Here is a 25,577-nt window from a genome sequence, read left to right on the forward strand (position 1 = left end):
CATGACATAGCACAAGTGGAGGGGGTGGCCCTTTCCTCTTTTGTTCTCTATTGCTCCTCTATTGTTCCTCAGGCAAAGGGGAGGCTGATGACATCACAGATTCCCATCAAACCAACTCCTTGAATGCCCTACTCCTTGAAGTTGGCAGTTGTGTAAACATTTTTTTTTTTACTCTTTAGTCTGTGTATTTGACTGTATTTATGCTTGGGATATCGCTCTTCAACAGTAAAAGTTCAAAAATCGCTGTAGGACTTCTTTAACAGTATTGCACGTTCATGTAGCCTACTTTAGGCCAGATAATAGCCTAACCACCACTCAATCAACATTATGGACTAAATATTTAAATCCTGTTGCTGCATGATTCTTGCTGTGACAATATAGGTCAAATTAAGATCCTACATTTGTAAACATGTTTAACAGGAAACCATTCAATTAAGTAAAACACTATTAGCAATAGAGAGTGAGAATTTTCACATAATGATAGCTGTCCATTCATAGAATAGCTTACATTGGAGATTTAACGAGTATACTTGACTAAACCTGAACAACTCTGCAATGGCGTTCATGAAAAGGACATTGCTGCAGCAAAGAATAAATACATCACATTACTCTCTCAAGGTATTGAAAATGTGTCTTGGAGACTGCCTGGAGGGGGTACACACACACACACATACACACACACACACAATTACGTCACATTGTTTCTTTCCCATACAATGTGTGACAGTTACTTTACAGCTGAAAATATGTGGTCATGTACTTTTTCACCCTTGCCTATCGTCTCTCTTTTTCAATTAGAAACCTGTCCCACCTGTTCTCTCTCTCTCCTTCTCTTACTCTCTCGCTTGCTCTATATGACTCGTCCTCCTGTCATGACTAGCCGAAGTAGATGTTAATGTTTGACTAGAGGGAAGGAGGGCCCTGGCTAGCCATATATAGCTTTGCTTCTTGGGCAATACTCACTTTCTTTCAGTTCTCCTTCTGTAGCATGAGGTATCTGTCTGTCCTCTGGAGAGGAATTACCTTAAAGACTAGAAGAGAGAGTAAAGCTTTCTAAAAAGTCATGGGTAAGTGCATTGTAACTGTGTTGTCTATTCAGCAGTGTCTACAAGGGTTTGGGGAATGTTTACAATGTCTGTCATTGAATCAGTTATATTCAGGGAAATTGACAAGAACTATAGTGTAGAAAACATGGTCATTTTGTAATTTGTCATTTTGGGGCGGCAGGTAGCTTAGTGGGTAAGAGCGTTGTGCCAGTAACCGAAAGGTTGCTGGTTCTAATCCCCAAGCCGACTAGGTGAAAAATCTGTCGATGTGCCCTTAAGCAAGGCACTTTACCCTAATTGCTCCTGTAAGTCGCTCTGGATAAGAGCGTCTGCTAAATGACTAAAATGTAAATGTAATCCCAAATAATAGTTGGGATTGGAGGTGATTTTGGTATACCAGATATGTAGGCCTGTTCATGTTTGTAGTTTATACACCCTCTTTGTCAGAAAACAGACAACAGAGATAATGATCTTGCTTCTTTTTTATTCAGAGAGCAAAGGGGTAGTAGGTCTCTGGGTCTCCACTATACTTTTGCAGAGTATTTGGTGTTGGAGGGTTTCTTCATAGCTAACATTGACATACATGCCTAAAGCCAGGTAAGCAGGTTAGCACTAGTACTAGCAGTTGATAAGGTACATTTTTCATTATTTTCTTACTTGCAGGTTGTAGGCTGTGGGTGTGTGCGGTACATCATTTTTTAATTTATATTCCTTGCCTAAAAACTACTTGAACAGAAACCTTTTCACTATGCCAGGGCAAATTCCAAACTGTAATTTTTGGAATCCATTTTGCTGCCCCAGTACTGTACTGTAACCTTGGTTTACATACATGTTTTTCAAACACAAATATGCTACAGGAGACTGGTTTGGTTTACGAAGGCCTTGGTGTTTATTCAGAAAAAGTAAAGCTGAAATCTTTAAACAACATAACAATAGCTTTATTTGCCTATGATTTACTGTATGTTCCAAACACAATAATCTTGATGTCACATTGTTGCCCATTGCAACTATACTACTCTCCTCCAGCCTTGCATGATACATACCATATAGCCTGTTGAAACAAGCATTGCCTTTCTAGATGTTGGGGCACATTACCTGTCTAATGAGTCCAAATAACTGCAGTTACTCAGTCAATATCTTTTGATATTTTAGAAAAAAGAAAGCCAAACTTGCAATACCATTAGCCTTCTCACACTATGCAGCCAAGCTGAGTCAAACAAGCTGGTTATATACCCACCATAGTTGCCAAAACCATGCTAGAGAGAACAATGTGAAAAACAATATCCATGCCAGCACAGTACAGTTTGGATCATCACAATAGTGTGAAAAGGGTCCACGTTATCTCTCTTCCCCTCCCCATGTCTTTGAGGTACCAGACTATGGTGTTAACCTTCTGGATGTTGGGCCACAATCTTTGTTAATTTACTCGAAATAACTGCAGTTCCTCAAGCAATATTGTTAGATCTGTTTGAATAGAGAATCAAACTTGCAACACCATCTTCACCCTCCTCCCTCATTTGCGTGTCTCAGAGGTGCTGGTGCTGATAGACTTTGAGGGCATGATGGGAGATGAGATGACGGTGCAGGTGGGAGACGTGGTGAAGAGCGTCACCAAGGCCAGCGAGGAGGGCTGGCTGGAGGGGGAACTGAGGGGCAAGAGGGGCATCTTCCCCGCTAACTTTGTCAAGGTACAATATGTCCATCAAGAGTTTGCCTTCATGCCTTCAGTCCATGGATAAGGATTAATACCATCTCAATTCAGTCAACGAAGGAAGTCCAATTAAATTATATTCTGTCAAGGAACTGAAATTCCATTATTTCAGTTTACTTGATTTTAAATTGATTTGACCCCAACTCTGATCAGCCTATTGTTTGTGCATGTTTCATGTGTAATCCATTGTATAATACTTGACTCATTAGCTTTTTCCTTGTATGTGTTTGTATCTTTTATTTCCCACACAGGAGGTGCCAGTTTATTTGATAGGTGACAGCAAGCGGGAACCAAGAAGCCTACGGAAATGTATGTGTCATTCTCCAATGTCTTTAAACCTCCACTACCATAACACTCTGCCTGTTGTGTTGCCCATAACTTGAACCGTAACAAAAACTGTATCCAGATATGTTTCCCAGTCTGTCAAACGTGAAACCTGTTTTGTACTAAAATATGGAAGTGTTTGGGTTTGTGCTCATCGAGATACACACACTTGTCAGCAAGACAGGCTGAAACATTACATTTACATTTTAGTCATGTAATTAAAGGCCTTGTGTTGATATACAGCCTCGCCAACTAGCACCAAGCTTAATTATAATGTACAAGGAACAGATAAAAACCACACAGTCCTGTTATAGCACAGTCCCTTTCAGGGGTTCAATTAGTTACAACACGAAGAAGCTTGAATTCTTCTACTCATGCTCTGAATTTCTCTACTGAATTTCTATTCATCATTAGTTTTAACTATTATTTTACAATAATAAGAGCAGTTTTGACTAATTAAGTGGCTGGTACAATGCTTTGTTCATGCAGCAAGGATGATTAAACATACAAGGAAGTGTGAGGTGGCCTTTGCCTACAGTCCCTTGAATGAGGACGAGCTGGAGCTGGTTGTCGGGGAGACCATTGAGATCCTCAGAGAGGTAAAGTGCTGCTTTTATCATTACTGACACTCTAGATTATCAATAGATGGAAAACACTTGCAAACATACTAGAGAAGGATTCTCAAACAAATATCCCACGAGACAATTTAACGCAGCCCTAGACCCAAATTAGTTTGAGACCACTGCTATAGAGTATCAGTGTAAATTAGTTGTAGGTTGTTGGATAGAACATTAGCTGCTCTATTTAGAAGGATATGTTTATGTTTTTACTTCATAATTGGAGTGTCATATCATATTTACTTTCTTTGTATCATATCTCTAATGGCAAATTCATGAGCATGAGGGAACAACCACAAATCATTTATCTTGTTTGCCTAGCTAGATATGATACTAAAATATCATTATGCTGACCAAACCTGTTTTGAGAATTCCTATGCATGTGGTTGATTGGTGAAACATGCTCTGTTACACTGTGCTATTCTTATATATCTGACCCATCTTTTACTTCTCTCTTTTAACACCTGACAGATTGAAGATGGGTGGTGGATGGGAATGAAAAGTGGTAAAGTGGGAGCGTTTCCGTCAAACTTCACCAAAGAGATATTTGTCTCTCCAAAAGGTGGGATTGGCACATTTTTCACATGGCCTTTTTTTTGCACAGCAGAGTTACTGTACATGTTCTGAGAGTGGACTTTTAGACTTTAATGTACTAAAATCAATATATCTTTATTCAGATGTCAAGCATAACGAGAGCAAAACCAGACCCAAACTCTCAGATACAATGTTCAGTAAAGAGGTATGGAATGCAAGATAAATCAAAATACAATAAATATGGGATTATTTTCTCCTGAAAACATACAGTATGTGTGATATGCCATTGATTAATTTAAAACATTTGTGTTTTTGTTAAGACAAAGCTACAGAGGACGAGTGTGCGGAACAAAACAAAAAATTGTAAGTTTCTATAGTTCTTATTCCTACTTTATGTAGGTTGTATAAATGAGTGGAATGCATTTTGAAATACATTTTAAATTGTACAATAAGGGCCTCCCGAGTGGCGCAGCAGTCTAAGGTACTGTGGTGCTTGAGGCGTCACTACAGATCTAGGTTCGATCCCGGGCTGTGTCGCAGTTGGCCGCGACTGGGAGACGCATGAGGCGACAATTGGCCCAGCGTCGTCCGGGTTAGGGGAGGGTTTGGCCGGCCGGGATGTCCTTGTCCCACCGCGCTCTAGCGACTCCTGTGGCGGGCCGGGTGCATGCACGCTGACACGGTTGCCAGTTGTATGGTGTTTCCTCTGACACATTGGTGCGGCTGGCTTCCAGGTTAAACGAGCAGTGTGTCAAGAAGCAGTGCGGCTTGGCAAGGTCGTGTTTCGGAGGACGCATGGCTCTCGACCTTCGCCTCTCCCGATTCCGTATGGGAGTTGCAGCGATGGGACAAGACTGTAACTACCAATTGGTGAGAAAAAGGGGAAAAACGTTTTTTTTAATTAAAGGATAAGATAAGGTCCATCCTTGTACCCCTCAACAAATTAATTATCCTTGTGGGAGAGACTTTTTGATACATTGAATGAAACTGCAAAGCAATGTCTCCACTGAATATAGACTATGTTCTGATGTACTACAACAACAGTGAGACCTTTTTGTTCTGCGTGTGACAAGCGTTCTAATTTTGGACCAAACTGCGACTTAGGCGAATGTCCACAAAGAACAGACAGCCACGTCATTGGCATGTGACAGTAAGTAATTCCTGCAGTTTACCCAACAGGCTATGTGGGTGTGGGCCCACAGAAACTCTGACAGTAACCCTGGCTTGATGCCACAGTTTAATGTGGAAAGAGATCAATGGTTCACACAGGTTAATCTCAATGCTTCACAGTTCACACCCTTCTCATAAAAATATAAGAATGTATGGACTGATATTCTTCCTTGTCGATTGGTCAGTTATGATGAGGTATCGTGATAAATTACTGTCAGCGTCTGTTACAACATAATCTAAAATTCCAGCCATGCATTGCCTAGGTTCTCTTTAAAACGTTCCCCTCTCTTTTATGTCTACTCAGTGAAAGAATGCTGTCAAGTCATGTTCGACTACGCAGCCTTGACTGAGGATGAGTTGAATCTAAAAAAGGGACACATTGTTACAGTCATCACCAAGGTTTGGGTCTTTATCCTAATGTTGTCATCCATGTTCCCCAATACAGTATACCTTCATGACTTTATGCCTTTTGGGGCCAAAATCAAGAATATTCTGCTCCATCTTTGGACTAGAATAAAACGGGTTATACAATTTCATCCCTCACTATGAGATAGCATTTCTGTATTGGAATATTTTTTTTCCTCTTCAACCAGACAAACCTGTTATGTGACTTGTGAGCAATTCCGTGAAAATATGTGCCACAATACACTAGATAACACAGCATGCACAATTACATAAGTATTGAAACCATCCAAAAATCTGATGGTATAAATTATATTCCAACTTACAGTGGTGTAAAGTAACTACATTAAGTAAAAATACTTTGAAGTACTACTTAAGCAGTTTTTTGGGATATCTGTACTTTACTTTACTTTATATTTTTGACAACTTTTACTTTTACTCCACTACATTCCTAAAGAAAATATGTACTTTTTACTACCATGCATTTTCCCTGACACCCAAAAGTACTCATTACATTTCGAATGCTTAGGTAGGACAACAATGTGGTCCAATTCACGCACCCATCAATATAATGTGTTTTCATACCTACTGCCTCTGATCTGGCAGACTCACTAAACACAAATACTTTGTTTGTAAATTATGTCTGAGTGTTGGAATTTGCCCCTAGCTGTAAAAACAACAACAAGAGAATCGTGCCATCTGGTTTGCTTAAAATAAGGAATTTGATGTCTAGCATTTACTTTTACTTTTTACTTTTACTCAAATATGACAATTTACTACTTTTTCCACCACTGTACTTAAGTATATTTAAAACCAGATACTTTTAGACTTTTACTCAAGTAGTATTTTACTGGGTTACTTGAGTAATTTCTATTTACTTTTACTCAAGTATGACAATTGAGTACTTTTTCCATCACTGCCAAATTATAAGTGGAAAAGAGAGGTTTATGATAACTTTGAAGATCAAATAATAGTGTCCACAGTTGGCAATGACCATGCTTCCCCTGACCCTCTGTTAAGCTCCCAGACAGTTTTTTGAACTATGTGTAGTTCTTTGAGTTGCTCTTTGCACAATCTCTTCTTCTGAAGGAAACGGAGGACGAGGGCTGGTGGGAGGGAGAGCTGAATGGACGCAGAGGTTTTTTCCCCGACAACTTCATCATGGTGATACCGACGACGGACACTCTCCAAGTGAGTTGGAGCAGGGAATGAGGGAAACGTTCCCAGGAATAGTCTCAGTGTAGCCCTGTGAATGGGAATTTCCCCTCACACATTCCAGGGGGGTTTAGCCATTATATTACATTGACCTAAGCAACTATGACACCAACGATACATCAACCAGTAATAAACATTTGCTATTTATTAGACCGCAACAGGTCAAGAAATGAAAGCCCTTTATCTACAGTTGGCTGACATAAAAATAAAAATAAAAGTATTTCTTAAATAACTAACTTATAAAGGTCTCTGACTCAAAGATCTCTTCAAAAGACGCAGTATAGGAGTCACTGACTAAAATGTCCTTCTGTGGAAAGAGTGTGTTAGTTTAATTTTATTCATTTTATATTTCTTTAAAAAAAAGAAAACAACAACAATACAAGACAATACAAAGACAATACGAATGGCCGCTCCCATCAGTGGGTGCCCTAATCAGTGGGTGGGTGTTAGTTTTAGATGTGTGTGTTGCTAAAAGGCAGTAAAGAGAGACCGAGCCAACCTGATGTGTTTTCCGTTCCTTTTCCTCCAGTCTGGGAGCACCAGTCAACTACCGGAGCGCCGTGGCACGGACAGACACGCAGGTAAAGACAGCAACTTCCTGTTTTAACAGAGAGACCAGTGCAGCAGGATATACTGTTACACCAGTTAGTCCATGACACCAATATGACAGTACAGGTTGTATTGTGATTTAGATTCTGACGATGGAGGTTATGAGGTTTAACAGAATAACTGGTGCAACAAAATATACTGTGACACCCATAGACATCCTATTAAATTACTATTCTAATTATAGAATTAGTATTAGTGTATTAGTACTCTAATTCCTAATTCTATGGTGACAACAATCTGTGACACACCAATATGAACACCAATATGACAGCACAGATTGTTTTGGGATTTAGAGATGCTAATGAGGGCTGAATAAGAGGTTTCTCACACAAGGAAATGGCTATGGCTGCTACTGTTTTCATCTGCTGTGGTGTTTGTTTAGTCTGGCACAGTGTTCATATTTTAGGGTGTGTGAGGTTGTTGTTTTAGCAGCTGAATATGAGATTTTGTGTGGTCCAAATGGCTTCCTGAATATTTCAAAATCTAGGTCTTTGCATTTTACAGATACTTTTCTTGTAGATGGACAACAAACATTAACATACAGTTGAAGTCGGAAGTTTACATACACTTACTGTAGGTTGGAGTCATTAAAACTCGTTTTTCAACCACTCCACAAATTTCTTGTTAACAAACTATAAATTTTGGCAAGTCGGTTAGGACATCTACTTTGTGCATGACACAAGTAATTTTTCCAACAATTGTTTACAGACAGATTATTTCACTTTTTTTCAAGGTTTACATACACCTTAGTCAAATACATTTAAACTCAGTTTTTCACAATTCCTGACATTTAATCCTAGTAAAAATTCCCTGTCTTAGGTCTGTTAGGATCAATACATTATTTTAAGAATGTGAAATGTCAGAATAATAGTAGAGAGAATTATTTATTTCACCTTTTATTTCTTTCATCACATTCCCAGTGGGTCAGAAGTTTACATACACTCAATTAGTATTTGGTAGCATTGCCTTTAAATTGTTTAACTTGTGTCAAACGTTTCGGGTAGCCTTCCACAAGCTTCCCACAATAAGTTGGGTGAATTTTGGCCCATTCCTCCTGACAGAGCTGGTGCAACTGAGTCAGGTTTGTAGGCCTCCTTGCTTGCACACACTTTTTCAGTTCTGCCCACACATTTTCTATAGGATTGAGGTCAGGGCTTTGTGATGGCCACTCCAATACCTTGACTTTGTTGTCCTGAAGCCATTTTGCCACAACATTGGAAGTATGCTTGGGGACATTCTCCATTTGGAAGACCCATTTGCGACCAAGCTTTAACTTCCTGACTGATGTCTTGAGATGTTGCTTCAATATATCCACATGATTTTCCTTCCTCATGATGCCATCTATTTTGTGAAGTGCACCAGTCCCTCCTGCAGCAAAGCACCCCCACAGCGTGATGCTGCCACCCCCGTGCTTCACGGTTGGGATGGTGTTCTTCGGCTTGCTAGCACCCCCTTTTTCCTCCAAACATAACAATGGTCATTATGGCCAAACAGTTCTATTTTTGTTTAATCAGACAAGAGGACATTTCTCCAAAAAGTACGATCTTTGTCCCCATGTGCAGTTGCAAACCGTAGTCTGGCTTTTTTATGGCGTTTTGGAGCAGTGGCTTCTTCCTTGCTGAGCGGCCTTTCAGGTTATGTCAATATAGGACTTGTTTTACTGTGGATATAGATACTTTTGTACCTGTTTCCTCCAGCATCTTCACAAGGTCCTTTGCTGTTGTTCTGGGATTTATTTGTACTTTTCGCACCAAAGTACATTCACCTCTAGGAGACAGAATGCGTCTCCTTCCTGAGCGGTATGATGGCTGTGTGGACCCATGGTGTTTATACTTGCGTACTATTGTTTGTACAGATGAACGTGGTAGCTTCAGGCATTTGGAAATTGCTCCAAAGGATGAACCAGACTTGTGGAGGTCCACCATTTTTTTTCTGAGGTCTTGGCTGATTTCTTTTGATTTTCCCATGATGTCAAGCAAAGAGGCACTGAGTTTGAAGGTAGGCCTTGAAATACATCCACAGGTACACCTCCAATTGACTCAAATGATGTCAATTAGCCTATCAGAAGCTTCTAAAGCCATGACATAATTTTCTGGAATTTTCCAAGCTGTTTAAAGGCACAGTCAACTTAGTGTATGTAAACTTCTGACCCACTGGAGCTGTGACACAGTGAATTCTACGTTAAATAATCTGTCTGTAAACAATTGTTGGAAAAATTATTTGTGTCATGCACAAAGTAGATGTCCTAACCGACTTACCAAAACTATAGTTTGTTAACAAGACATTTGTGGAGTGGTTGAAAAACAAGATTTAATGATTCCAACCTAAGTGTATGTAAACTTCCGACTTCAACTGTACATATATGGACGAGCGATGTCAGAGCAGCATGGACTAAGATACAGTAGAATAGTATAGAATACAGTATATACATATGAGATGAGTAATGCAAGATATGTAAACATTATTAAAGTGGCTAGTGTTCCATTTCTTAAAGTGGCCAGTGATTTCTAGTCTATGTCTATAGGCAGCAACCTCCAATGTGCAAGTGATGGCTGTTTAACAGTCTGATGGCCTTGAGATAGAAGCTGTTTTTCAGTCTCTCGGTCCCAGCTTTGATGCACCTGTACTGACCTCGCCTTCTGGATGATAGCGGAGTGAACAGGCAGTGGCTCGGGTGGTTGATGTCCTTTATGATCTTTTTGGCCTTCCTATGACATCGGGTGCTGTAGGTGTCCTGGAGGACGGGTAGTTTGCCCCCGGTAATGCGTTGTGCAGACTGCACCACCCTCTGGAGAGCCTTGCGGTTGCGGGAAGTGCAGTTGCAGTACCAGGCGGTGATACAGCCCAACAGGATGCTCTCAATTGTGCATCTGTAAAAGTTTGTGAGGGTTTTAGGTGCCAAGCCAAATTTCTTCAGCCTCCTGAGGTTGAAGAGGCTCTGTTGCGCCTTCTTCACCACACTGTCTGTGTGGGTGGTCCATTTCAGTTTGTCAGTGATGTGTACACCAAGGAACTTGAAGCTTTCCATCTTCTTCACTGCAGTCCCGTCGATGTGGATAGGGGTGTGCACCCTCTGCTGTTTCCTGAAGTCCAAGATCATCTCCTTTGTTTTGTTGACGTTGAGTGAGAGGTTATTTTCCTGGCACCACACCCCCAGAGCCCTCACCTCCTCCCTGTAGACTGTCTCGTCATTGTTGGTAATCAAGCCTACTACTCTTGTGTCGTCTGAGTTGGAGGCGTGCTTGGCCACGCAGTCATGGGTGAACAGAGAGTACAGGAGTGGGCTGAGCACGCACCCTTGTGGGTCAGCGAAGTGGAGGTGTTGTTTCCTACATTCACCACCTGGGGGCGGCTCATCAGGAAGTCCAGGACCCAGTTGCACAGGGCAGGGTTCAGACCCAGGGCCTCAAGCTTAATGATGAGCTTGGATGGTACTATGGTGTTGAATGCTGAGCTATAGTCAATGAACAGCATTCTTACATAGGTATTCCTCTTGTCCAGATGGGATAGGGTAGTGTGCAGAGTGATGGCGATTGCATCGTCTGTGGATCTGTTGGGGCGGTAAACAAATTGAAGTGGGTCTAGGGTGGCAGGTAAGGTAGACGTGATATGATCCTTGACTAATCTCTCAAAGCACTTCATGATGACAGAGGTGAGTGCTACGGGGCGATAGCCGTTTAGTTCAGTTACCTTTGCTTTCTTGGGTACAGGAACAATTGTGGCCATTGTCGACAAGTTAATTTATTGTATTTCAAAAATGATATTGAATTGTGTTTGGTTGTCAACTCCTGGATAGTTCCATCTGTGCCACTGACTTCTGACTTTAATTCCAGTTTGTCTACAAATTAATAATTTATGTTATATTCACGTCTCTAACTCAACCAAACATCTCAATAAAAAAATAGGACTAAATCAAATCAAATCAAACTTTAAATGCACTAAATAAAGTTTGATTTTATTTTGTCCTATACATTAACTTAGATTTTTGGTTGAGATGGAGACGTGAATCCAACATATCAGACAAACTGGAATTAAAGTCAAACTGAGTCAGTCGCACAGATGGAACAATCCAAGCCAAGAATCTCCTTCAAATGTTAACATTTGGTTGCACTGACAACCAAACACAATTCAATATCACTAAATATCATTACATTTGAAATAAACCAAAGCTTGAAACCCTAGGCCTATTGTAAACAACAATAGCTGTTGATGACTTTGCAAATGCTATAGGCCTAAATAGCATCATTGATGATATATGAGTGATAAAGTATGGTCACATTTAATTTGTTCTGTTAAACCTAGCCTTTGGAAATACTTTGATTGCAACAGTGAATCTATTTAGTTTCTAAGTGGAGAACACTCAACGATCGTTCTCACAATAGCACATTGGTAATAGTCAGCGATGAATCACATAGCTAAGCAGGGCGTGGTTAAGACCCTGGATGGGAGACCAAAGGGCAGCTGTAGATAAGTTCTCCAGTAGGAGGTGCTGCCTAGCCTATTGTTTTTTTCTTCTGATAGTGGATATTATGTTGAAGATCTGACATTGTTTTAAAGATACAAATTCAACATATTTTACAAAGGTTTGTCCATGTTGAAATTTGGTGATGACATAATCCTGTGGTTGTAATTTCACCCTCAAAACAACAGTTTATGAGGATGACTTTTTTTAAATCCAATGTAGATTCCATGTCACAATACGCTGACAAATTACATTGAAACAACGTTGATTCAACCAGTTTGTGCCCAGTGGGGAGGGATAGACGGCATGTAACAGATGTTTTGCCTGAAACAGTAACGAGGATGTGGGAGTTTGATCTTGAGACTGTTAGAGCCACACATAGCAGGATGTGGTTCGCTGGCAGGTTTTATCTAAAGGCACCAGATCTTGTCTCAAACACACACTTCTGCTGATGGTACAACTTATGTTTAAGACACTAACTGTTAGTTAGCTGTTAGGCCGGATGTTTCTTCTCAGCTTTAAATAATAAAGCCTTTCTAATTGAATACGAAGGGTACACAACATTAAGATGCAATATTTCAATCACATAATTTATTTGAATGATAAAATCAGTGCACAAATACTCAAAGAAGGTTTGTTATTGCTACATGACCCCATTGACATTTTGAGGCACTCGCTCTCGCTGAGAAATAACAAACTTTCATATCTTGGTGTTTGAGTTTGAGTTCAAACATTAAGAGGCCTAACAGTCATTTGGAGATAATATCATCCCAACTCAAAACAATCTCAGCCAGAGCCAAGCCTCTGCACTTGAATCCCTTGAACTACTCCATTGGCATCTACTGTCACTGGGGGGTTGCAACTACGTCACAGGAAGTCATAGACCATGATGGAGAGGGAGCTGTAATACAGTAGGTCACATGACCTGGCTGAGATGCCTTGGAGGAAGCCAGGGGGTGGGGGACCGTAGAGAGCTCTGTCTGTCACAGTGGCTTTTCAGAAGCTGCCCAAGCAGCAACTCTGCAACAACTCTTGTGCTTCACATTGGTGGAAAGGCTTGTTCAGGGAGTTTTACATGTGTTTTGAACTGAGAAGGTAGGCTCTATTCTCATTAATTCACTATTGGTACTCTTAGTCTGTGGAATTCATCATCACCAGTCTTTTTGGTGGTTTATTGTCTTACGTGTCAGCATGACACTCATCATGTTCTTCCTCTGTATCTTGAGAGATGTGCTAAAAGCTATAATGCAGATCCATGTTTTTATTGACTTGGCTGTATTGTGGTCAGTTCCCTTAACTGCACTCTAGTTGATAATTTCTTGTTTTTAATAAACACTATAATTGCTCGGTTAACTCTTAATGGTAATTGAGAGGCAGAACATTGTGCTTTGTCGAAAGACACTCCCATAAGTTTATTATACATAGCTGTTCACACTTGAGGGCTCTCCTTTGTGATAAATACATTATTTCCACCCCAAGCCAAGGCCTTCTCAAGGGAGACCCTTGGTACAGTAACTACAGTATGTTGGATTCTGTAGGATTCCATTGGACACAGCTTTGACCTATCCTGCTCCTATGACATACAGAATCTTGGCTTCCCATGCCACTATACTGGTTGGAATTTAATCAAACTCAAATGGAAGAAAATTAACAACATTTCTGCGCTACATGAATATTAATTTGCATTTTAATGAAATTATGCTAAAACAAAATGTGCTGAGAATTATTAACCCTGGAGTTCTGGGTCTTGATGCTGTTGTACCCTCACCATTATCATAGTGAAGAGAACAATACACCAGTAGAAAGATAGATACCTGTGGCCGTGTATAATATGGTGTGTATTTTGTGCTCTAATTATTTTCTAGTCAAGGCAGAGGGTTCAGCGATGGAGATGAGCAGCCCTGCAAAAGCAAAAGGTAAGAGACAGTATGTTGATACCGTTCAGTCAAAGTACAGTTTTACTGTATCGGTAGTCTCATATAACCAAATGTTGTATTGCATTATACTTAAAAATACAGAGGAGATGATGCTTTACAATTGTACCAAGGTGTGTGTTGTTAATAAGTACGAATGAGTACAGTTTGCTTACTAGCAATGCTTAAATGTGCACATGTGCGTACAGATGAGAAACCAGAGAGTAAAGACCTGAGAAGCAACCCCCCAACCAAAGTCAAGCTCCCTGCTCCAAGTAGACCTGTACTACCACCTCCAGTGAAGGACAAGCCTCACAAGTTTGGTTGTGGCAAGTGAGTGATTCTAGAATATCAATTTTTTCTCAGTCAACATCAAACATTTAGGTAGAGTATGGAGGTATAGTAGTTCCAACATGAATGCAATCTTAATCCAATGTTGACACTAATATCACTCCATAGTATAAAGTATGAACGTTAATAGTGAGACTTGTAAATGAAGGATTGCTTCATGAAGCATTGTTACTGATCAGAATGGACAAATAGGGCACTCGGAAGCCTTGGTAGTTATATAATTGCAAAAGCCACTAATAAGAAAAGCTAAAGGTCTCTGTCAAGACAGGAACTATTTCTTCTCTTTAAACTGGCAAGGAAGGAGAGTGTGGAGGAGAGTTTTGGTTGGTGCCTAGGTTACTATAGCACATAGTCTTCATGTCTTAATGCTGAATGCCAAGATTCCCAAACCTTGATCGGTGCACTGGAAACTCTGGGATGAGTCAGTGTGGGCCTAAACAGACGAGAGCAGCCATTTCCTGTTTCCTGAACACACATGCACACACACACACACACAAACACACACAAACACACACACACACACACACACACACACACGCAACTGGGAAAACAAAAAGGCCATCTTTACCAAGGGGCAACTGACGAAGAAAAAGTAATCCGGACTTTTCTTTCCGAGTAAACTGTCACATGTTGGAGGCAATGCAATGACAGTGTGGCCTTGGCTAAAAGCATATTGCTTATTTGTAAAATTCACTTGATATTAAATCTTTATACTTGCAAAGGTCAAACAAGTTTGTAAATTTTATTAAAAGCTATGGTGTCCTTTTGTTCTAGTGAGGGAGTGGACGTTGAAAGGAGAAGTCTTAATGCTTGGCTAAACATAAACTCACTGAGGTTTCAATATGCATTGCATCAGTACCTGCCACTAAGTGCCTGCAAGAGGAAACAGGATACCACTTTTTCCACACTGAACCACATCCATTTTAATCAACTGAAAATCTCAACCGTAGAAAATGAAGCATATCTTTCACTTTTCTCTCTCTACAACACAGCAATTTGGGTCAAGTTAACCTTATGAATCAAGTGTTGGCCTGAAAGAATGAATGTTTAATTTCTCTGGAAACAAATGCCTACCTATTTTTTTCCCATTAGAGCCAATGGCGATCTCCCTCCCCTTTCACCAAAATGTACAGAAGAGAGCAACTCGGACCAGTTTGACGGAGTGGAGGTGTCCCCTGAGAAACTGAGTCACCCCACAGCCAACAGAGCCAAACCCCCACAGAGACGACCACCATCAGCCCTCGTCACCAGTCCACAGGTATGGTGACAATATACCATACTGTATTATTATGAATATTATTATGGTACAGAATGCACATATTAGGACCAGAAGCATTTCGCTACACCCACTATAACATTTGCTAAATATGTGTATGCGACCAATACAATTGTATTTGATTGACAGAGTCACACATCCATGGAAGTTGTCAGAGTCACTTTGAGTTGGTGTTGTTGTCGTATGTGTGTCCTAACATGACCACCACACATAGTTATGTTTCCTCTGAAACCACAGGGTTAATCATGTAATTAACCACAATGTGGCTTAATCACATGACACATCACATGACAGTAGACCCACATCCCCTAGGTTATCATAGCGATGATGATACAATCCCTGATTTGTCTATTGTCATGACGCCACCAGTCCATATCTGCCCAGAGGTGCACACTGTACTCCACATTCCCTCCGAAACCACAGGGGTGCAGTGTGGCCCAACACTCATCATGCAGTGACATTATGAACCCACAACCCCAGGTTAACATAGAGCTGATGATACACTCTCTGGTTAGTCTGATGTAATTTTCTAATGTCACGCCACAAGAACATATCTGCTTAGAGGAATCACTGTCATAGGGGCATATCAGTGGAGAATAGTGGCTCTTGTTAGATGACATTCCTCCAGAGTTTCCCTGAAGACTATTAGTTTGTATGACGTGGCCCATCTGGCCCACTAAGTCTTAACTCACCCGCCCAGAGAGAGAGATGGCATGTTCATAAGTGGCTTGACAAGTTACATGCCATGAAGGGTTAGTGAGGCCGTGATGTGAGGAATGACTCTTAGAGGAATCGTCATTAAGGTCATGGTTGTTGTTCTAACCCTAGGCTCTGAGTGGCAGGGACCAGACAGAAGCAGAAAAATCGCCTAAACTGCTGAAGGTTTGCAAAATTGACTTTGATTCCATATATATGAACACTATCTATTATGACTCAGGATATGACCCAGATGCAGACACAGGAGGCGGATGGTTCAGTTCTCAGATAATTTATTATAACACGGGGAGCAGGCAAAGGGCAGGTCGAGGACAGGCAGAGGTTCGTAACCAGATCAGAGTCCGACAGGTACAGGACGGCAGGCAGGCTCAGGGCAGGCAGAATGGTCAGTAAAACATGGCAGTGTCAATCAGGGACAGAACAGCAGGCAGGCTCGGGGTCAGGGCAGGCAGAATGGTCAGAACCGGGAGGACTAGAAAAACAGAAACTAGAGCGACTGGAAAATGGGAAGACACGCTGGTAAGACAAGACGAACTGGCAACAGAAAATGCATGTATAAATACATTTACATTACATTTACGTAATTTAGCAGACGCTCTTATCCAGAGCGACTTACAAATTGGTGCATTCACCTTATAGCCAGTGGGATAACCACTTTACAATGTTAGTTTTTTTTGGGGGGGGGGGGGGGGGGGGTAGAAGGATTACTTTATCCTATCCCAGGTATTCCTTAAAGAGGTGGGGTTTCAAATGTCTCCGGAAGGTGGTGAGTGACTCCGCTGTCCTGGCGTCGTGAGGGAGCTTGTTCCACCATTGGGGTGCCAAAGCAGCGAACAGTTTTGACTGGGCTGAGCGGGAACTGTGCTTCCGCAGAGGTAGGGGAGCCAGCAGGCCAGAGGTGGATGAACGCAATGCCCTCGTTTGGGTGTAGGGACTGATCAGAGCCTGAAGGTACGGAGGTGCCATTCCCCTCACAGCTCCGTAGGCAAGCACCATGGTCTTGTAGCAGATGCGAGCTTCAACTGGAAGCCGGTGGAGTGTGCGGAGGAGCGGGGTGACGTGAGAGAACTTGGGAAGGTTGAACACCAGACGGGCTGCGGCATTCTGGATGAGTTGTAGGGGTTTAATGGCACAGGCAGGGCGCCCAGCCAACAGCGAGTTGCAGTAATCCAGACGGGAGATGACAAGTGCCTGGATTAGGACCTGTGCCGCTTCCTGTGTAAGGCAGGGTCGTACTCTCCAAATGTTGTAGAGCATGAACCTACAGGATCGGGTCACCGCCTTAATGTTAGCGGAGAGCGACAGGGTGTTGTCCAGGGTCACGCCAAGGCTCTTCGCACTCTGGGAGGAGGACACAACAGAGTTGTCAACCGTGATGGCGAGATCATGGAACGGGCAGTCCTTCCCCGGGAGGAAGAGCAGCTCCGTCTTGCCAAGGTTCAGCTTGAGGTGGTGATCCGTCATCCATATTGATATATCTGCCAGACATGCAGAGATGCGATTCGCCACCTGGTTATCAGAAGGGGGAAAGGAGAAGATTAGTTGTGTGTCGTCTGCGTAGCAATGATAGGAGAGGCCATGTGAGGATATGACAGAGCCAAGTGACTTGGTGTATAGCGAGAATAGGAGAGGGCCTAGAACTGAGCCCTGGGGGACACCAGTGGTGAGAGCACGTGGTGCGGAGACAGCTTCTCGCCACGCCACTTGGTAGGAGCGACCGGTCAGGTAGGACGCAATCCAAGAGTGAGCCGCGCCAGAGATGCCCAGCTCGGAGAGGGTGGAGAGGAGGATCTGATGGTTCACAGTATCAAAGGCAGCAGACAGGTCTAGAAGGACAAGAGCAGAGGAGAGAGAGTTAGCATTAGCAGTGCGGAGAGCCTCCGTGACACAGAGAAGAGCAGTCTCAGTTGAATGACCAGTCTTGAAACCTGACTGGTTTGGATCAAGAAGGTCATTCTGAGAGAGATAGCAAGAGAGTTGGCTAAAGACGGCACGCTCAATAGTTTTGGAGAGAAAAGAAAGAAGGGATACTGGTCTGTAGTTGTTGACATCAGAGGGATCGAGTGTTGGTTTTTTGAGAAGGGGTGCAACTCTCGCTCTCTTGAAGACAGAAAGGACATAGCCAGCGGTCAAGGATGAGTTGATGAGCGAGTTGAGGTAAGGGAGAAGGTCACCGGAGATGGTCTGGAGAAGAGAGGAGGGGATAGGGTCAAGCGGGCAGGTTGTTGGGCGGCCGGCCGTCACAAGTCGCAAGATTTTATCTGGAGAGAGAGGGGAGAAAGAAGTCAAAGCATAGGGTAGGGCAGTGTGAGCAGGACCAGCAGTGTCATTTGACTTAACAAACGAGGATCGGATGTCGTCAACCTTCTTTTCAAAATGGGGGGGGGGGGGATTCAGCAGGGAGGAGAAGGTGGCAAAGAGCTTCCTAGGGTTAGAGGCAGATGCTTGGAATTTAGAGTGGTAGAAAGTGGCCTTAGCAGCAGAAACAGATGAAGAAAATGTAGAGAGGAGGGAGTGAAAAGATGCCAGGTCCGCAGGGAGTCTAGTTTTCCTCCATTTCCGCTCGGCTGCCCGGAGCCCTGTTCTGGATTGAGCAGAGGGAAGAGATGATAGGATGGAAGAGGAGAGAGTAGCGGGAGAGAGAGAGCGAAGGTTGCGACGGTGCATTACCATCTGAGTATGGGCAGAGTGAGTAGTGTTGGAGGAGAGCGCGAGAGAAAAGGATACAAAGTAGTGGTCAGAGACATGGAGGGGAGTTGCAGTGAGATTAGTAGAGGAACAGCATCTAGTAAAGATGAGGTCAAGCGTATTGCCTGCCTTGTGAGTAGGGGGGGACGGTGAGGTCAAAAGAGGAGAGGAGTGGAAAGAAGGAGGCAGAGAGAAATGAGTCAAAGGTAGACGTAGGGAGGTTGAAGTCCCCCAGAACTGTGAGGGGTGAGCCATCCTCAGGAAAGGAACTTATCAAGGCGTCAAGCTCATTGATGAACTCTCCAAGGGAACCTGGAGGGCGATAAATGACAAGGATATTAAGCTTAAATGGGCTAGTGACTGTGACAGCATGGAATTCAAATGAGGAGATAGACAGATGGGTCAGGGGAAAAATAGAGAATGTCTACATGGGAGAGATGAGGATTCCTGTGCCACCACCCCGCTGACCAGATGCTCTCGGGGTATGCGAGAACACATGGTCAGACGAGGAGAGAGCAGTAGGAGTAGCAGTGTTTTCAGTGGTAATCCATGTTTCCGTCAGCGCCAAGAAGTCGAGGGACTGGAGGGTAGCACAGGCTGAGATGAACTCTGCCTTGTTGGCAGCAGAACGGCAGTTCCAGAGGCTGCCTGAGACCTGGAACTCCACGTGGGTGGTGCGTGCAGGGACCACCAGGTTAGAGAGGCAGCAGCCACGCGGTGTGAGGCGTTTGTATAGCCTGTGCGGAGAGGAGAGAACAGGGATAGACAGAGGCATAGTTGACAGGCTGCAGAAAATGGCTACAATAATGCAAAGGAGATCAGAATGAAATGAGCTAAACATCTGGGAAAGGAGAGAGCGGGGCCTCCCTCACCACAACACCCAAATATAACCCCCCCAACTTCCACCTCAGAAACTATAATTGTTGTAAACTACAGCGGTTCAATGTTTTCTAGGAATACACTAACTTATTTTATTCAGCTAGCTAACTTGGTACAGTATTCTTCCGTGAAAATCGTCCAGGGCACCTAGTCATAAGACGCCACAGCCAGCTAGCATGCCGGACTCCAACAACACGGTTTAGCACCAATACACGGCCACAACAAACCGCCAGTGTGTCAACACGCCAAGCAGATCGTTCGTGTCCGTGTCTAACATTGTGGGTTAGTCCCGACAGCTTGAGCGAGTCCGTCGTCAACTTATTCAGCCAGTTAGTTAGCTAGAATAGTTAGCATACTAGCTAGCCATTGCTTTCAGACAAAGAAGAAACCCCTCCTTTCACGGCACGAACACACAGAGAGAGCCAAGCTAACGTTAACTAGTCACCCATGTCCCGAATTCCTTGAACGACTCTGGCTACCAATATGTAAAAACAAAACACAAATGTAGGTTATGACTTACCCCTAGCAGCTACTGTTAGCTAGCCAAGTGCAAAGCTAGCCACTGAATTGACTCAGCCAGTTCGCGTCTGTTCGCTAGGTCGTTCCAGCTATTGTTTACTAGTAGCTATCCAGGTAGCAACAAGCTAGCTAAATTTCAAGCACAGTAGCCACTGACTACCTAACGTTAACGGTTCAGACAATGAGGTTAGAAAACAGCTGAATGGTAGGCATTATTGTATGTAATTATTGTAGGCAGCCAGCTGGCGTAATTACAGGCACTCTCAGGCGTGAAACAACTATACCATTGCTAATAGTTGCCAGTAGCTACCCGCCAGCTAGTCCAGGTAGTGGGTTAGCTAGCTAGCTTCGTGCTTCACCGGGCTCAGCCGAATACAATACTAACCTACAATAATTACATACAACAACCCACGATAACTACCTACAATCTAAATACATAGTTTAAGCTTTACTCGACAAAGCCCAAACAAAGCCTACATACACAGGGGATAATGAGGAAAATGGGAGACACCTGGTGGGGGGTGGAGACAAGCACAAGACAGGTGAAACAAATCAGGGTGTGACACTATTGTCATGTTAGGCCTTGTTGGCAAGTATAGAGAACACAAAATTAACATAGCGTCAATGTATCTCTCTCAAAGTATCAATTAGCCACAAAGTAACAACTGACTTTAAATAAGCTGAGATTGAATAGATTTAATTCAAAGTGCTTGAATCCTGGACCTGTCAATCCTTGACGATCAAACTGAGAGATACCTTGCCTAAACATTGCAGGTTGCAGAAAGTCATTCACCTCCATCCAAGCCTGAGCATCCTCCCAAGAATCTGGTACCCTCCAGGCTAGCGCTTCCCAAGGCTGTAGTGGAGGCCAAGGAAGCCCAGGAGGAGAAGCCTTGTCTGGACAGCTTACACGCTGAGGTCAGGGAGCTGAAGATGGCTCTGGAGCTGCTGCAAAACAGACATGAGTAAGTAGTATTAACCTGTTTGTCCAGATGTTCAACCAAGCTATTTTCAACTACACTGCTCAAAAAAATTAAGGGAACACTTAAACAACACAATGTAACTCCAAGTCAATCACACTTCTGTGAAATCAAACTGTCCACTTAGGAAGCAACACTGATTGACAATACATTTCACATGTTGTTGTGCAAATGGAATAGACAACAGGTGGAAATTATAGGCAATTAGCAAGACACCCCCAATAAAAGGACTGGTTTTGCAGGTGGTGACCACAGACCACTTCTCAGTTCCTATGCTTCCTGGCTGATGTTTTGGTCACTTTTGAATGCTGGCGGTGCTTTCACTCTAGTGGTAGCATGAGACGGAGTCTACAACCCACACAAGTGGCTCAGGTAGTGCAGCTCATCCAAGATGGCACATCAATGCGAGCTGTGGCAAGAAGGTTTGCTGTGTCTGTCAGCGTAGTGTCCAGAGCATGGAGGCGCTACCAGGAGACAGGCCAGTACATCAGGAGACGTGGAGGAGGCCGTAGGAGGGCAACAACCCAGCAGCAGGACCGCTACCTCCGCCTTTGTGCAAGGAGGAGCAGGAGGAGCACTGCCAGAGCCCTGCAAAATGACCTCCAGCAGGCCACAAATGTGCATGTGTCTGCTCAAACGGTCAGAAACAGACTCCATGAGGGTGGTATGAGGGCCCGACGTCCACAGGTGGGGGTTGTGCTTACAGCCCAACACCGTGCAGGACGTTTGGCATTTGCCAGAGAACACCAAGATTGGCAAATTCGCCACTGGCGCCCTGTGCTCTTCACAGATGAAAGTAGGTTCACACTGAGCACATGTGACAGACGTGACAGAGTCTGGAGACGCTGTGGAGAACGTTCTGCTGCCTGCAACATCCTCCAGCATGACCGGTTTGGCGGTGGGTCAGTCATGGTGTGGGGTGGCATTTCTTTGGGGGGCCGCACAGCCCTCCATGTGCTCGCCAGAGGTAGCCTGACTGCCATTAGGTACCGAGATGAGATCCTCAGACCCCTTGTGAGACCATATGCTGGTGCGGTTGGCCCTGGGTTCCTCCTAATGCAAGACAATGCTAGACCTCATGTGGCTGGAGTGTTTCAGCAGTTCCTGCAAGAGGAAGGCATTGATGCTATGGACCGCCCGTTCCCCAGACCTGAATCCAATTGAGCACATCTGGGACATCATGTCTCGCTCCATCCACCAACGCCACGTTGCACCACAGACTGTCCAGGAGTTGGCGGATGCTTTAGTCCAGGTCTGGGAGGAGATCCCTCAGGAGACCATCCGCCACCTCATCAGGAGCATGCCCAGGCGTTGTAGGGAGGTCATACAGGCACGTGGAGGCCACACACACTACTGAGCCTCATTTTGACTTGTTTTAAGGACATTACATCAAAGTTGGATCAGCCTGTAGTGTGGTTTTCCACTTTAATTTTGAGGGTGACTCCAAATCCAGTCCTCCATGGGTTGGTCCTCTGTAGCTCAGCTGGTAGAGCACGGCGCTTGTAACGCCAAGGTAGTGGGTTCGATCCCCGGGACCACCCATACACAAAAATGTATGCACGCATGACTGTAAGTCGCTTTGGATAAAAGCGTCTGCTAAATGGCTTATTATTATTATTTCCATTGATAATTTTTGTGTGATTTTGTTGTCAGCACATTCAACTATGTAAAAAAAAAATGTATTTAATAAGATTATTTCATTAATTCAGATCTAGGATGTGTTGTTTAAGTGTTCCCTTTATTTTTTTGAGCAGTGTATTTTGATAATAGGCATAATCTACCGCACACCCAAAAATGATTAGTGAAGGTGCTGGAGGCAAAATGCAAAACTGGAAAGATAGGAAAAAGTCTCTGCACACTTCCAGTCAGATCTCTCCTAGTCTGGTTTGAATGCTGGGCTCACCATTGTTGAAACAATTCAGTATGGGTAAACCAGGATACATCTCTCCTGCCAAAAATGTAAACCATTCCTTCATTTTCTGACTCCTCTTTGATCTTCTTTGACATTTTCTGTTCTTTCCTTCTAGACGAGACATACAGGAACTGAAAGAGGAACTGAGAGACGAGAGAAACAAACGTGGGGAGCTGCAGGTATGTGGAATATTTACAGTGAGCTCCAAAAGTATTGGGACAGTGACCCATTTTTTTGTTGTTTTGGCTCTGTACTCCAGCACTTTGAATTTGAAATGATACCATGACTATGAGGTTAAAGTGCAGACTGTCAGCAGAAATATTGCACAAATATCATACCCCCAAGACATTCTAACCTCCCGTGTTATTGTAGTAGTGAGAGGTTAACATGTCCTGTTACAATGGAACATACAATACAATACAATACAATGTTTGGAGCATAATACAAGCTTTTGATTTAACGGAATATTAACACAATGTTTCCCCTATGCAGGAGGAGGTACATGGTCTTAGGACTAAACATTCATCCTAACTGACACCATGACCGGTCTAAGCAAGGTTCTGCTATGTCATTCCCTTGAACACAAACTTGAAATGAAATTAAAATGTTGACATTGGAGTGCAAGAGGGGATTGAAAGGATACATGTCTGCTTCCTCTGCAGACATACCAGCTGAGGCCACATTAGGGGCTGGAATCAATCCATATCTCTGAAGTATCGTGGAAGATCCACTTTATAGCTCAATTTAAAATTTAAAGGCAATGTTTGCATTCACAGTAAATGCTGCATAAGCCGGCTTACCTTTAAAGGGATACTTTGGGATTTTGGCAATTAAGTATTTTATCTACTTCCCCAGAGTCAGATGAACCCATGGATACCATTTATGTCTCTGCGTGCAGTTTGAAGGAATTTGCTAACTAGCGTTAGTGCAATTTCTAACTAGCGTTCGTGCAATGACTGGAAGTCTATGGTAACTGCTAGCATGCTAGTAGATACCATAGACTTCCAGTCATTGCCCTAACTCTAGTTAGCATTGGCTCCCAACACTACCTCTAACCTTGAGTTCATCTGACTCTGGGGAAATAGATAAAGGGATTCATTGCCAAAATCCCGAAGTATACCTTTACATTTTAACATCTGCGGTACTTTCGCGATAACGATTGAATCCAGCCCTAGATTGTAGTCAGCCATTTTGTTTGAGGGCATTCTGGACTTGATTGGCAAGGGACCAAGTGAATCGACCAAAATGCTTTGTATATATCGACCAAAGTACTTTGTAGCCGGGATTCAATTCAACGTGGGTTATAGCGCAGTGCACAAAGGACTTTTCCCCAACGTTTACATGGTAAACACTGCACACGTTGGACCAAGCCTAAATCACCTTTAAAAGTCTGTTATAGTGTGCCGTGCTTTAACATGCCTTGCATTGAATCCCTGTCTTTGGATAGAAAATACGTTTTATAGTGATGATGTTGTATATTTCATTGACAGAACAACACAATTGAATGTGGGCCATGTTTCTCAGTGCTTATTTTCCTGTAAAAGCATATTTCTTATTTTTATGAGCATGTTTGGGAATATTTTGAAGCATAGTGTTTGCGGAACATGAGTCAACTGAACAAACTACTTGTATCTTTTGTGCAAACTGCCATTGTATATAAGAGTAACTATTTTGTGTCTTTTTTAAATATAAAATATTACCTGTCCAAAATACTATTTTGTGTTTCCTTTGTGCCATGTTTTATGGAAATACAGGCTTCCAGTGACTTGGCAAGCAATATTTTGCAACTATTCTGCAATGCTGCATGTATCCATTGGGAGGCGCTTTTGTACTACTGTTGTGAATTCAGTGCTGCATTGTAAATGGCTTTCAGTCCACAAAAACATAACTATATTAGTTAATTCTGTATAAATGTACCCTTTTCTCATTTTTGGATGTGTCTTTTAGAATAGGTGCTAGGGGGTCACACTTGTGGTCTAAATGTTAACTTAGTCATACACAGGGTGAAGTGAAACTAATTAAAACCTTGAAAATACAAACACACTGAAATTAAGTGATCAGCCAGTGAAGCATGTCAGTATTATACTTTTGCAGCTGGATAAAAGTGGTTGCGTCAGTCACACCAGAACAATAACTTATAGCATACTGAAACTGAAAACAAGACTTATCACAATGAACAAAAATAGAGGATGAAGGAAGAAAAACAAGGAGAGATTTACTGTTGGATATTTGATGAGATTTGATGATCAGTA

General features: G+C 42.8%; 1 protein-coding gene across 2 annotated transcripts; it reads left to right on the top strand.

Moving 5' to 3' along the window:
• Nucleotides 1–961: 961 nt before the first annotated feature.
• LOC311139777 (CD2-associated protein-like) lies at nt 962–25,034 on the top strand. 2 transcript variants are annotated; one of them, XM_084174724.1, is made up of 17 exons: nt 962–1,067; nt 2,577–2,734; nt 3,009–3,066; nt 3,571–3,680; nt 4,170–4,260; nt 4,376–4,437; nt 4,553–4,595; nt 5,707–5,801; nt 6,894–6,995; nt 7,549–7,600; nt 13,956–14,006; nt 14,213–14,336; nt 15,447–15,612; nt 16,459–16,512; nt 21,208–21,398; nt 23,441–23,504; nt 23,818–25,034. In XM_084174724.1, the coding sequence occupies exons 1-17, from the start codon at nt 1,064–1,066 to the stop codon at nt 23,854–23,856; spliced, it is 1,464 nt and encodes a 487-aa protein (XP_084030850.1). In that variant the 5' UTR covers nt 962–1,063; the 3' UTR covers nt 23,857–25,034. The 2 variants fall into 2 exon arrangements, with proteins under 2 accessions (XP_084030850.1, XP_084030851.1); XM_084174725.1 differs by lacking the exon at nt 16,459–16,512.
• Nucleotides 25,035–25,577: the final 543 nt, after the last annotated feature.

Source organism: Coregonus lavaretus (assembly GCF_964263955.1).
Source record: "Coregonus lavaretus genome assembly, chromosome: 13".
Lineage (NCBI taxonomy): Eukaryota > Metazoa > Chordata > Actinopteri > Salmoniformes > Salmonidae > Coregonus > Coregonus lavaretus.

Coding starts and splice junctions, on each gene's coding strand:
- LOC311139777 (XM_084174724.1), top strand. Junction 4,596..5,706: donor GCGGAACAAAACAAAAAATT/GTAAGTTTCTAT, acceptor ATGTCTACTCAG/TGAAAGAATGCTGTCAAGTC. Junction 5,802..6,893: donor TTGTTACAGTCATCACCAAG/GTTTGGGTCTTT, acceptor CTTCTTCTGAAG/GAAACGGAGGACGAGGGCTG.